Source organism: Psammomys obesus, unplaced genomic scaffold, assembly GCF_907164565.1.
Source record: "Psammomys obesus unplaced genomic scaffold, mPsaObe1.curated_primary_1811, whole genome shotgun sequence".
In the NCBI taxonomy this organism is placed as follows: Eukaryota; Metazoa; Chordata; class Mammalia; order Rodentia; family Muridae; genus Psammomys; species Psammomys obesus.
In genome coordinates, this window is record NW_026592118.1 from 6,288,405 (window position 1) to 6,302,781 (window position 14,377).

General features: G+C 41.2%; 1 protein-coding gene across 2 annotated transcripts in view; it reads left to right on the forward strand.

The window, feature by feature from the left end:
- The first annotated feature begins 698 nt into the window (after positions 1 to 698).
- The window catches only part of Smarcad1 (SWI/SNF-related, matrix-associated actin-dependent regulator of chromatin, subfamily a, containing DEAD/H box 1), a 60,606-nt gene continuing 46,927 nt past the window's right edge, over positions 699 to 14,377 (forward strand). Inside the window, exons 1-3 of one of the 2 annotated variants that reach the window (XM_055612712.1) lie at positions 699 to 764; positions 1,223 to 1,463; positions 11,815 to 11,989. In XM_055612712.1, coding sequence (XP_055468687.1) covers positions 1,274 to 1,463; positions 11,815 to 11,989 — 365 coding nt within the window. In that variant the 5' untranslated portion in view covers positions 699 to 764; positions 1,223 to 1,273. Of the gene's footprint in view, positions 765 to 920; positions 993 to 1,222; positions 1,464 to 11,814; positions 11,990 to 14,377 lie in introns of those variants that run through there. The other variant, XM_055612711.1, reaches the window with a different exon arrangement.

The window sequence follows — 14,377 nt, forward strand, 5'->3', positions numbered from 1 at the left end:
TGTCAACAAAACAAAAACAAGAAAAATCATGTCAACAGTGGGATAGTTGCTTATGCAGTCTTGAGGTTCAAAAGTATCAGATATTGTCTCTTACAAATTATTTGGCGTTTGCAGGCCTCCTTATGTATGTATGTATGTACGTATGTAGAATGTGTGTGGGTGCACTGTGTCACCTGTGGAAGTCATAGGCTAGTTTTCACAATTCACTATATGGGTCTAGGTGACTGAACTCAGGTCATCAAGCTTAGTAACAAGCGCCTTTACCCGCTTAGCTGTCTCGCAAGCAAGTCCTCAGCTTTTTTTTATTTCGTAAAACTATCTCGTAACGATTTCGGGGACACAATTAAAACACCGTCAGGTTCAAAATGACAATTATAGTGAAAAATTAGGTTGCATATGTGACATTGTGGCACACTGCCATACAAGCAACGTATTAGTTCTACATTACGACGCCATTGTTATCACTGTGCTGTTATTGTTCTGTTAGCCCTGTAGCTAGCGTGGAGAAAAGGAACGGAGGCTTAATCCCACCCTTAGAAACTAGCAGAGGTAGGTACAAGTAACCATGGCAACAGCGCGCTCAGACATTTTCTGACTACGCGACGCTGGAAGCAGGAGGCCTGGGCTGCGTGTTGCGTCATCACTACGCGCTCCGTGGCTTGCTCGGCGCTGTCTTGGACGGTCCCGGCCAGGCTACCATCGTCTCCCGCCAGGAATCGTTTTGTTCTTTTCCACCTTTGTTCCCGCGCGGAGCCCGCGAGGCTGTAAGTGCGGGCGGGCGGGCGGGCGGCGGCTCTCTTCCGCGGCGCGCCGGCCTGTCAGCTTCCTCCTTGCCGGGCCCTCGTGCGTCTACTTCCGGGCGGCGCGCCGCTCCCCGCTCGGCCCTTTGTGTCGCCGCGGCGGAGGCGCGGGCCTGGCGGGCTGTGTGGAGGCGGCGGGCGCTCGGAGCGGGCGGCGAGGCGGCGAGGCGGGCGCGCGTCCCCGCGGCCCGGGTGAGGACCGCGAGGGTCGGCTCGTGGGGCCGCGCGGGCCGGGGCGATGACGCGGGGCGCGGTGGGCGTTTGGCCGAGACTCCCGCCCGCCGGCTCCGTGGGGCCTAACAAAGCGCAGGGGAGTCGGGCCCCGGCGGACGTGCGGACCCCTGTTTCGGGGAGCCAAGCGTGGTGGCTTTCTGTTCCTTGTTCTCACGGCCTCATTCCATTTTTCTGTTCCCTCCCTGCAGCTAGTTCATTGAAAGCGGTCAGCCCCCCTCAGGGAGGTGGTTTCTGTCAATATGAGTCTTTTCAACTTGGACCGTTTTCGCTTTGAGAAAAGGAGTAAGATTGAGGAAGCTCCCGAAGCAGCCCCTCAGCCCTCCCTGCCCGGTCCTTCGTCACCAATTTCTCTTAGTGCTGAAGAGGAGAATGCTGAAGGGGAAGTTAGCAGGGCAAACACCCCAGACTCAGATGTAACTGAAAAAACAGGTGAGTTATAATGTTGAAAACTGATAGAGCATCCCAAGGTGACAGGCAGGAGGGATTCTATTTTTTCATAAGGTTACACAGCTTGATTTGTGCTTGGAAGTACAGCTTTGGTACTGCCATAGGCACCAAGTACCTGCCAGCCCAGCATACCTCCATTGTTTTTTCACTTGTAGGAGTTCTTGAATACAGCACAACAGTGGACGCTGAAAGCCAAATTTACAGGATTCTTAGGCCAATGGCTACTCAGGGAGAAATTTATTATTGTCTAGTGGACCTTAATGCTTTTACAGGTTTTCATTCATTACAATACTTTTTTTTTTGTCTCTTTTGTTTGAGACCAGATCTGGTGTGGAACTCACCACAAAGACTGGATCCTTATGCCTCTGCCTCCCAAGTGCTGGGATTACAGCAGCACATCTTTTCCTGTTTCTTTTTTTATGTATACAGTGTCTTGTCTGTATGTGCACCTCCATGCCAGAAGAGGGCACCAGATCTCATTATAGATGTTTGTGAGCCGCCATGTGGTTGCTGGGAATTGAACTACAGGACCTTTGGAAGAGCCTCAGAGCCATCTCTCCAGCCCTTTCCTGGCTTTTTAGAACTGGGTTCTTGTTAGGTGTTCAGTGCAGTGCAGTACTCACTGTGTGGTCCAATAGGACGGTGAATTCAAAGCGGGAGCCCTGCCTTACCCTCTCCAGTGTTGGGATTGGAGGTGTGGTCAGCAGGCTTCACCTACCACTGACCACCTCTGTGAGCTAGATGCATCCAGCGCTGAAGGATAACTTCTAAATCCAAATAAAGACAAACTACTGCTTCCCCCGAACTGCCTAGAAATTTCTAGATTTCACTTGAGTAGTTTATGTTACTCTCATGGAATAAAACATTTTAAACCAATTGTAGCAGATTGTCAGAACTGAAGAGAGTAAGTCCAAAATGAGGATTTTGAATGAGGTAACTCACCTAGCATTTGGAGGTCAGAGGACAACATGAGAGGTTGCCTCTCTTTACATCATGGTTTTCAGGATGAGCCTCAGGTTGCCAGGCTAGTGGGGCAAGCACTTGCATTTGCTGACCTGTCGCACCGGCCTCAAGATTTTTGGATTATTTTTTGTATTTTATGTGTGTGAGTGTTCTATCTGCATGTACACCTGCATGCCAGAAGAGGGCATCAGATTTCAGTATAGATGGTTGTGAACCACCCTGTGGTTGCCGGGAATTGAAATTAGGACCTTTGGAAGAGTAGACATTGCTCTTAACTACTGAGCCATTTCTCCAGCCTAACCTCAAAAAATTATAAACATTTTTTAGGTATAATAGTAAGGGCTGCTTCTTGTGTTACTTAATATCCTTCAAGATAAATAGTCATATTTTGGAAATGAGACCCAGGGAGGTTAAGTTTTAAGAGACTTAATTAGAACCTATTACAAACTCAAACATTCTGATTCCTAAGGATGAACCAGGACAGTTTCTTTTTTCCTCCCCCCCCCCTTTTTTTTTTTTTTTGGCTTTTCCAGAAAGGGTTTCTTGGTGTAATTATCTCTGTAGCCCCCTATTTTTTTTTTTTTTTAAATACAGAGTTTCTCTGTAGCCTTGGCTGTTCTGGACTCTGTATCAGGCTTGCCCCGAACTCACAGCCATCCTGCCTCTGCCTCCCTGAGTGCTAGGACTAAAGGTGTGTACTACCACACTTGACTTGTAGCCCCAATCTTAAAGATCAGTTTTTCCATCCTTTGATTTTGTTTGAGACAGGGTTGCCACAAAGCCCTGGCTGCCCAGGCAAGGTAGACCACACTGCCTTGAACTCAGAGAACTGCCTACCTCTGCCTCATTGAGAGTAAGAACGATCTTAAATTTCTCACTTATCCTGCCTAACCTTCCCCAAATGCCTGAGATTACAGGCCTTTTTATCATTTATTTTTTTTCTAAACTGTTTGTTTACATATTTGTGTGTATGAGCTTGCACTCTCCCTCTTTCTTTTACTTCTCCCCTTGTGCTCCCTGGTTTCCTTCTGTTTCTTCCCCATGGCCTTACAGTTGCTATGCAAGCACTTAACACTGAGCCATATAGTCTTATAAGCATTCTTTAGCTTTTGGAACTGTTACTGACCAGTCTCCATGTTATCAATACTTAAACTTTTTTTTTTTTTAAATTTGGCTTTTGTGAGCAAAATGAGTTTGGAGGTGTTAAAATAATGGTAGATAAATGAAAAAGAGCTTGCTGTGTTTTATTTATATGTTAAAGTAAAAGTGAGTGATTTTTCCTTAGGAAGTAGCAAGAAGGACATTTAAGTACAGTGTGATAATCATGATAAAATGTTAAGCAAAGTAAAAATTAAATCTGATTCACAGATTCAAAGCAGTCACTGTAGCAATGTTGAGTAGTGCATATTTTGATAGAGGAAGGGGTTGAAGATAAGCACAGAACACTTTTATAATGTATTCTCAAAACCTCGAAAAAGTAATCCCTGGAGTAGACTGTCAACAGAATCATCATGAAATTATTGTTGAATGAAAAATTGCTAAAAGTGCTGAAAGTACATGTTGCCTTAAAACAGTTGCGATGTGTGTTGTTATCTGCTAAAGAGGTTTCTTTAGTTAGCACAAAGAATGAAATGTAGTTCTGAGTGTGGTGGTACACATCTGTAATTCCAGCACTTGGGAGACAGTGATGGGAAGATCAGGAGTTTAGGGTCATCCTCAGTTATATAACAAATTTGAGGCCAGTCAGGATACTCAGAAAACACAAAGGCAATGTATACCTGCCCCCACCCCAAAAAGGTTATCTGTTTCTTGGCCCAAACTACCATAGACTGGGTAGCTTATAAGTATCAGGGATTTAAGGGTCATGTTAAAGATTGGAAATCTAGTTCAAGGCACCAGCATATTCAGTGTTGGGGCTCACATCCTACAGGTCTTTTGTATGGAAACTCACAAAGTTGATCCAGGGTCACTCTGTCTTTGAGCTATGTCCTCAATGCTCTCATTTTTCTTTTCCATCTACAGTGTACAAAAAAATAGGAACCATTTCTTTTTGTAATTAAAAATATTATATATATTATAATTATACATAAGCCTTGCCCGTGGAGGCCAGAAGGGGCCACTGGGTACCTGCAGCTGGAGTTGTAGTGGTGAATGCTTTGTTAGTGCTGAGAGTTGAACCTGGGCCCTATATTGAGAGCAGCTAGTGCTTTAACTGCTGAGCTATCCAGCCACTTATTTTATATCATTTCATTTTCCCCCCTCTTTGGAGAAAAGATCTTACTCTGTAGCTCAGGCTGTCCTTGAACTCACTTTGTAGACCAGGAGGGCCTCAAACTTAGGTCTACCTGTCACTATCTTGAGTGCCAAGATTAAAAATCTTCACTATTCCCAGCTATTTTTCTAAGATGATTTATTTTTAAGTGTGGGTGTTTGGCTAGGATGTATGTCTGCACCAGGTGCCTTGGGTCTTAATATGAAAACCAGGAGAAACTATGGAACATGTTTACATTAAAAACAGACAGACAAACCCTGGGTTATGGCTCAGGTCAGAGGCAGGAAGATTGGGCTAGAGAAATGGCTCAGAGGTTAAGAACACTGGTGGTTTTTCTAAAGTTCCTGAGTTTAATTCCCAGCAACCACATGGTGGCTCATAACCATCTCTAGTGAGATCTGGTGTACTGCTATGCCGGTGTACATGCAGACTTTATAAGTAATAAATAAATCTTTAGAGGCAGGAAGATCAGAGAGTTGAGGTCATTCGCAGCCAGCCACCCATGTTTCATGAGGGTGCCATGTGCTTGCACATTTGTATACCAAGAGTTCCAAGACAAAGGACCCCCAACCCCCGGACAGCAGTCCAAAGCATGTAGCCCTTTGTTCCTATGTGGTTTTTTACCTGCAAGGAGCTCTCTTCTCCATTTTGTTAATTCTTTTTTTTTTTAAGATTTATTATTTATTTCGTATACAATGTTGTGTTCGCATGTATACTTGCATGCCAGAAGAGGGCACCAGATTTCACTATAGATGGTTGTGATCCACCATGTGGTTGCTGGGAATTGAACTCATGACCTCTGGAAGAGCAGCCAGTGCTCTTAACCTCTGAGCCATCTTTCCAGCCCCCATTTTGTTAATTCTTAAGTGCTTTTCAAACTAAGGATCACAAGTATTTTTGTCATAAAAATAATTTCTTGGGCAGGAGAGATGGCTCAGTGTTTTTTTTTTTTTTTTTGGCTCAGTGGTTTATAGCACCGACTGTTCTTCCAAAGGTCCTGAGTTCAATTCCCAGCAACCACATAGTGCCTCATAATCACCTATAGTGAGATCTGGTGCCGTCTTTTGGTGTTCATGCACACATGCAGGCAGAATGCTGTATAAGTAATAAGTAAATAAATAAATCTTTACAAAAAATAATTTCTTGGGTCCTGATGAAATATTTGTAACTTTTTGTTTTGAGACACTGTTTGCAGGTAGCCCAGCTAGGCTTGACCATAAGCTTAGCTCCCTCCACCTGCTTCCAGTGCTAGACTGTAGACTAGTGTTCCTGGCTGTGCTTGTAGTTTTTGTAGGGTAGAATAGTCAACAAGTACTTACTAAAATACATTAATTACAGCAAGAGCTTTTGAAACTTCAGTATAAACACCTAACAGTCAATGGGTTACCTTGTCAATCTAAACTTAGAGTGGGTCTAGTCACAAACATTTGTAAAACTAGTCCATATCTTAATTATTTGTGTCCTTTGCTTTACTGAGTGTTGAGGTGTTGACCTTCGTACTTTGACTGCCTTATACATTCTACAGCATTGGTGCGTTTCGTTATTAGTGTCGACTGAGATTTCCCAGTTACATTTTTATTATCTATGAAATTCTGTGATCAAGTTCCTCTCACAGGCTTCCAGCTTTCCTTTTCCACACTAAAGATAGGATTCATGGCTTCACACATACTAGACACGCACTGTGCTATTTGGCTGTATACCAGCCTTCGCCCATTTTTTCCCTTGGCTTAAACATAAAGTGGTTCTTTATTCGCATATTCAGCTTGGAGTATGGTATTTGAAATGGCTCTTCAATCCTGGATTTAGTGTGTTGCTTTTTTCTTTCTTGAACTTTTCCCAGAGAGACAACATGTCGTTGCCTCTAGAAGGTATACAAAGGAGTAAAATGATTTTCCTATTATATCCTTAAAATTAAAGTGGATCTTTCATTGTTGTTGTTTGTTTTGATTTTTTTGAAACAGGGTCTCTGTAACTGGACTCATTTTGTAGACCAGGCTGGCCTCCAACCAACAGAGATCCGCCTGCCTCTGCCTCTGCCTCCCAAGTGCTGGGATTAAAGGAGTGTGCCACCACACCTAGCAAAATGGTCCAGATTTATAGTGAATTCTTTTTACATTCTAGTTGTCATTTTGGTATTTTTACATAGGACTTTACTGTATAGACTAACTTGACCTCAAACTTAAGATCTTCCTGCCTCAACCTTTAGTTGCGAGTGCTGAGGTTATTGCTGAGTTTTTAGAAAATTGTACGTATGTGAGCGTGTGTGTACACCTAAGTGTATGTACGTGCACCATTTGCGTGCAGGTGCTAGAAGAGGGCATTGAATCGTCTGGAGCTGGAGTTGGTATGATGTGGAGGCTGGGAACTAAACATGGGACCTCTGCAACAGCAACTTCTTTTAACTGCTGAGCCACCTCTCTAGATTGTAAAGGGATTTTAATAGAGCAACATGGCTACCCTGGGTGGAATACTGACATGCTTTTAGTCCTAGGAGACAAAGGCAAGCAGGTCTTTTGAGTTCAAGGCCAGCCTGGTACAGAGAAAGTTTCAGGTAATAAAAGCTTAGGTCCAGGTATGGTGGTACATTCCTTTAATCCCAGCTCCTAGTATAGACAGAGGCATTCAGATCTCTGGGTTCTACTCCGTTCTGGTCAGGCAGTTTGGTTGAGTCATTGAGTTGAGAGGTAGTACAGGGTAGTTCAGTTCATGTCAGTTCAGTTCAAAGAATTCAGAGACAGACTTGCTAGAGTTAGTTTGTAGCCAAGCAGAGCAATTCAGTCAGAATCTGAGGGAAGCTAGATTGAATCAGTCAGCTTGGAGAGATGTTTGAGCCAGAACAGCTGAGTTGAACTAGCCAGCCAGAGTTCAGAAAGAGCTAGAAAGGGTGAGCTTATTTTATTTAGCAGTAAGTCTCAGAGGATGAAAACATTCTAGGCCTAGAATAGATTGTATAGAGGCTAGAAGCTTCCAGAACTAGGCCTAGGTTCGCAGAGCAGTAAGCATCTGAGACAGCAATTACATCAGGAGAATAAAAGTGACTTTAACACTAGATTTTTTATTTGTTTTTGTCTTTTTGAAGCATGATTTTATGCTGCCCAGGCTAGCTTCAAACATGTAAACAAGACTGGCCTTGAGTTCCTGATCATTCTGTATTCACCTCCCAAGTTCTGGAATTACAAGCATGTGCCACCATGCCTAACTTCTGTTTGTTGCCCACCCCCATATGTATTATTATTTTTAAAATTGCATGGTAGGGAAAGGTTGCACATGTGCCACTGTGTATATGCATATGTTAGTCAGGACAATTTTGTGGATTTGCTTCTGCCTCAGGTCACTAGGCCGAGGGCTGGGGGCAAATACTGCCCTGTTTTTTTCTTTTCGAAGGACAACTATGTGATTTAAATGATATTTGAAGGAATTGTTTTATAAATAAATTGTCATAGGATTATACCATTGAGAATTGGCCCGCTTCCATAAATCTTCATGGATGTAAAGGTTCTTTTCCATTCTTGTTGACAGAGGCATATTTATGGATTACCAGGGTAATTTAAATTAGCTCTATGAATGTTTAATATTTGAGTGGTGATTTATTTGCTTTTACCTAAGCCTTGGTGTTGAGTCACTTCATAAGACAAAACCAAAGTTAAGGTTGATGGTAGACACCTTGACATCCTAGCCTTTGGGAGGCTGAATCAAGAGAACCTCAAGTTCTCATGTTTGTGCCATTTAGACACATAACAAGACCCTGTCTCACCTTCCCCATCTTTCAACAAAAGAAAGATTCAATCATGTACTCTTCTGACAAGGTCTCTTGTTTCTCTGGCTGACTGTAGACCGACTACATAGCTGATGATGATCCTGAACTCCATATGGTCTTGTTTCTACTTCCAAATGTTTCTATCCCTGTGATAGCCTGTTGAACCAGAACTTTTTTTTAAAATAATTTTCTTATATGTGCATTTGTGTTTTACCTGCATGCCTGTCTGTGTGAGAGTGTGAGATTTTTAAGTTGTAGACAGTTGTGGGCTACTATGTTGAGTGCTGGGAATTGAACCTGGGTCCCCTGGAAGAGCGTGGTCTTTGGGGTCCATGAGACTTGGGCATAACACTGCCAAACTCTGAGCTATCTCTCCAGCCATAACTTGATTACTCACATATGAGAATGGACATAAAGAAGTTTAAGGGGCTGAAGAGATGGCTCAGTGGTTAAGAGCGCTGTCTGCTCTTCCAAAGGACCCTGGTTCAATTCCCAGCACCCACCTGGCAGCTCACAACTGTCTGTAATGCCAATTTTCAAGGGATCTGATACCTTCACACTAGATATACATAAAATAAAAATTAAAAAAAAGTTTAAAAGGTTGTGTTCACTTGTTCACACTGCTTGTGGGAAACTTTCACAAGCTTATGTTATAGGCTCCTATTACTATACTTTTGGCATTGATAAAAATAGTTACTATTAAAAAGCCATTTTAATATTTTACATTTTTTTAAGATTTATTTATTTATTATGTATACAATTGTGTGCCTGCATACCAGAAGAGGGCACCAGATCTCGTTATAGATGGTTGGGAGCCACCATGTGGTTGCGTGGCCATTGAGCTCAGGACCCCTGGAAGAGCAGTCAGTGTTCTTAGCCTCTGAGCCATCTCTCCAGCCCCATTAAATGTGGGGAAAGCAGACTGTTTTTCCTTATACATTGAGCATTTTGTTTAGTCTTTCACTACATCTTACTGTAATTTGTGTTTACTATTCATATGTCCTATTTGTTTCTTTAGGGCAATAACTTACCTTCTTTTTGGAACTTTTTGTGTCCTCTATCTATTGATACCATGCCTTGAACATAGAAGGCATTTGGCTGTGAGTTAGTGCAAGGCTCTGAACTGTTCATTGTCTTTTCAGAATTTTGTAAATACACAATCCATTTAAAATGTCTTTAATGTAACAATAAATATGTGTTTAATTAAGTCTTGCCATAAGTACAGTGACTGTCTCAGAAAAAAAACAAAACAAAACATTGGGACATTTGTTTTCAGTTAACTGGTCATTTTTATAGGACACAGTTAATTTTATTTGGCCTTTGGAGGGATTGTCTATTTTAACTACCTATTACGTTTACTACCAAAACTGATGACCTGGGTTCAGTCACAGGACCCACATGATGAGAGAAGAAAAACAACTCAAGTTTTTCTCTGACATCCACATGTTGCTAGAAAGGAACTCTGTTACAAAGTACTCAGGGAAATCAAAGAAGGCTGTAAAAATATTACTGTCCGCCTATACAACTGAAGCATGACTTTTCTTCACAAATACATGAAGTAGTTGGTTAACTTGACTTACAAATACTGTTCATGTGCCTTATGATTGCTGGGGCTAAGTAAGCTAGGGCTCCGAGGTCGTTTTCCTTGTGTGTGGCACTATGTTTAGTCCCTAGAACTGCATGGAGAATAAAGGCGTGAGTATAATGACGGTTACCATGGTTCTGAAGTTTCAGAATATGCTAATTTAGATTTCCAGAATGGGAGTCAGAGCTACTCCTTTCTTAGCATGTAGCAGGAGATGCTTTTTTATTTCTCACCTTAGTTTTATCTACAAAGTAGTGATAAACTGAGTCCTACAAGGTTGTTATGGTTGAAGGCTTGGAAATGACTTAGAAAGTTGTTTAATGTAATTATTATTGTTATTTAGCGTTTGAAAAGTTGATTTTGACAGTGTCATACATGTATATGATACATTCTGATTATTTTCTCCCACCTTCCCATCTGTTTCTCAGCCTTATCAACCCCCACCCACTCATGCCTACTAACCTTTTCACAGATTCATGACTGTTGATTGTGTTCTGTGACCCATGTAGTTTAGCTAGGACCATCTGTGTTTAGATTAGAGCTGTTCTTTGGAGTATAGTAGGGTCATCTAGTGGTTACCTCTCTTCCTGAATCTGTCAGTAGTGAGGGGGATCAATTATTTTTATCTTTTTGTTTTATTTGAGATTTAAAGGTGTTGGACATTGGATTTATTGGCTTATGCCTTGTAGTCCCAACACTTGGGAAGCTAAAGCATGTGGATCCAAAGAAATTGTGAGTTTTGGGTATAGAGAGACCTTTTTCTCAAAGAAAAAAAAAAGTAGTGTCAGTGTTGGTGGAGGCAGAGGCAGAGCTAGAGCTAGAGCTAGAGCTAGAGCTAGAGCTAGAGCTAGAGCTAGAGCTAGAGCTAGAGCTAGAGCTAGAGCTAGAGCTAGAGCTAGAGCTCCAGGTTGTCTCTCTGAGCAGCCCGAGGAGCTCCTTTGATGTTTTTGGTATCTTAACTCAGGTAAAGCTTCATTCTTGTCTTACAGAGTACTTATTGGATAAGCCTGGGTGAAGCAGATTGATGTTTATTTAAAGACACTTTTAACCATAAGGGCTAAGAGAAAGAGAGTTCCTTGGTCATACCCCAGAACCTGATAGTGGATTAAGGGTGACTATGTAGGATTTTGGAAGCTTTGGGAATTTCTTGTTTTGGGGGATTTCAGACACTTTTCTTTTCCTCTTTATAATTGAGATTATTAGATAGATGTCTTTATCAGTGGAATTAGTCAAATAAGATAAAACTAAGATGTTAAACTTTTTTTAAAATTTTATTTTATGTGCATTAGTGTGAAGGTGTCAGATCCGTTAGAATTGGCATTACAGACAGTTGTGAGCTGCCATGTGGGTGCTGGGAATTGAACCCAGGTCCTTTGGAAGAGCAGATAGCGCTCTTAACCACTGAGCCATCACTCCAGCCTCAAGATGTTAAACTTGCACAAGGGAGTTATAACTTTTACTGTAAATCTCTGATAAGGTTCAGATTTACAGTTGGGAGGGAGAAAGCTCTAAGCAAATGTTGATTGTATTGTAATTCTTGAGTCTCAGCTGGGGAGAGGCTTAAGCCAGACTTCTGGGTGAGGGGCTCATTTCCTTTTCATGTCTTCATAGTTTTTCCTAGCCCGTTCTGTATCCATGGAAAGAAATTTTGGTTTTAAAATAGTAACAATGCTGGAAGTGGTGATTTTTATAATAGCACATGAAGTTAATATAAAATTTACTTTGGTCCTGCTCAGACTATCTTTTTCTTTTGCAGAAGATTCTAGTGTTCCAGAACCTCCAGAAAATGAAAGAAAAGCAAGTTTATCATATTTTCAAAATCAAAGTGGAATACAGTATATCGACTTGTCTTCTGATAGTGAAGATGTTTCCCCCAATTGTTCCAGTACAGTTCAAGAGAAAAAATTCAACAAAGACACAGTGATTATAGTGTAAGCCATTTAACAGTCAATTATGCTTGCACATGTTAGTTTTAAGCTGAAATATTTGTGTGATTATTTTTGCCTTTATTCATTTTTATTTTACTGTTTTTTCCTATCTTCTGTTTTCTAGAAAATGATTTTTAAGAAAAGGTTTAGTGAGAAAATTTTGATATTAATACTCTGTAGATAAGGAAATGATTTTAACTAGTACCTTGACTCATTTATAATTGCAGGCAGCTGTGGTGGTGTGCGCCTTTAATCCCAGCATAATGACAGCCAGGGCTCTATTAACAGAGAGAAATGCTGTCTCAAAAACAAAACAATACAACCAAAACAACAAAAAAACAACTTCTAAAATCATTTATAATTGCTTTATGATTAGTTACTGAGTTCAGGAAGTTTTTTTTTGTTTTTTTTTTTTTTTTGAGACTGGATTTTGCTTCATAGCCCTGCCTGGAACTCACTCTGTAGACCAGGCTGGCCTCAAACTCACAGAGATGAATCAGCCTCCCAAGTGCTGGTGTAAAAGGTGTGCACCACCACTGCCCATAGTCCAGGAATTTAGCATTTATTGGATGTATTCTATGAGGTGGGTATCATTTTTTTTCTTAGGAAAAAAGCAACAAACAAATCAGCCTCATATTCTTGTCCTCAAGAAATCTCTACTTTAGCTAGAAAGATAATAAAGCATATGGTGTCAAAGAAAAAATAACAGAAATAAGGGCTGTGGACCTTATTATTAATAGGGCTTTCAAAGAAAGGCTTTACTGAGAAGGTAATACTGAGCAAAAACCTGAGGGAATAACATGTTTAATGACTCTGGGGTGCTAATTGCCTAGTGTTTCTAAGAAAAGCAGGAATGAGCTCAAGATCTCAATGTAAAATATAGGGTAGTGGTGGCTCTTTATTATGTTAGAGCCATAATCCTTTGGTTTTTCTTGCTTTTATGTTTTGTTTTGAGACAGGGTATCATACAGTGTCTAGGTTGGTCTGTATGGTCAAGGCTGATTTCTAATGTGCAGAGATCTTCCTGCTTCAGCCTCCCGAATTTTCTAGGAATATAGCCATGTACTAATCCTGGCTGGTTTTTATTCTAGATGAACTGTGAAGTACACAGAGTATTAAGCAGAGGTTAAGTGATGTTAAATATTTAAAAGGTCTTGGTAGTTCTGGGGGGACAATAGTAGAGCTATAGGTGCTACTGTAATCCTTCAGTAAAAAATACTGGAGATTGAAATGCATCCAGTGCTTGTGCAAGTGAAAAGTGGTTAAATTCTAGACATTCTTTGAAGTAGAGATAATTTGTTCATTGATTTTTATGTGGGTTGAGAGAAATGAGTCACCCCGTCACTTTTGGCTAAGTAGATGGCAGGATGAAACTACCTTTCATCAATAAAGACTTGGTTGTGATGGAGAAGTAACTTTAGAATGAAGTCAGCAATTCAGTCTTATGTCTGTAGTGTCAAGAAAACTCTTGGACATCTGAATGAAGATGTCAGTAAGGTAGTTAACTTGTGATATTCAAGATCTGAGGAGAAGTCTAGGTTGTTTATCCAAAACCAAGAGTCCACGGAGTATTGCTCTATCTGCCTACTTACCTGCCTATCACAACTGTCTATCGGTCTTTATTTGGTGTTAGGGATCAGACTCAGGGTCTTGTACATGTGTTAGGCAAGTGTTCTGTCAAATTTTGAGCTCTTGTTTTATCTGTGTGGCTCTGGTTGCCTTGAATTCATGGCCTCCTATCCCTGCCTTCTGAGTGATTTGACTAATTTTAAGATGGCCGTATGAGATCACTAGAGGCTTCATGTATAACTTAGGAAGATAGGCTTTTAGATTACATGCTTAGGCCAGAGGGACTCTGGTTGGTAGGGATGTGAGATGACATCTATAGAAGGCTCTTAAAGGATCGGTCAGTTGAGGTGACAGTCAACCGGCTATGTGATCTCAGGGCTGGAGATATGTCTCAGCAGTTAAGAGCCCTGGCTGCTCTGACAAAGAGGGCCCAGTTTCTCTTCCCTGCACCTGCATGGCAGTTCCAACTAAAGTTCCAAGGGATTTGAGGGCCTCTTCTGCTCTCTCTGGGCACTGGACACATGTTCATACATGAAGGCAAATACTCAGTTACACATAAAATAAATAAATAAGAAAGGTTTATGTGATTCTTTAGAACTAAGCAAAGAAAGTGTTGCAAAAAAGAACAAATGGTCAGACTGGCTTCCTGCTGACAGTTTGATAAGGACTTATCTTAAACAGAACAAAGCCGTAGTAACATATCTCATTCTGGAATGGAAAGTAGTGAATGTTTAGTCCTGAAGAAGGTATAAATCATTGGTTTTCCTGCCCCCATCCCCACTCCATTCTACTTTTTATTTTGGAAAAGCTATAATAAATTTG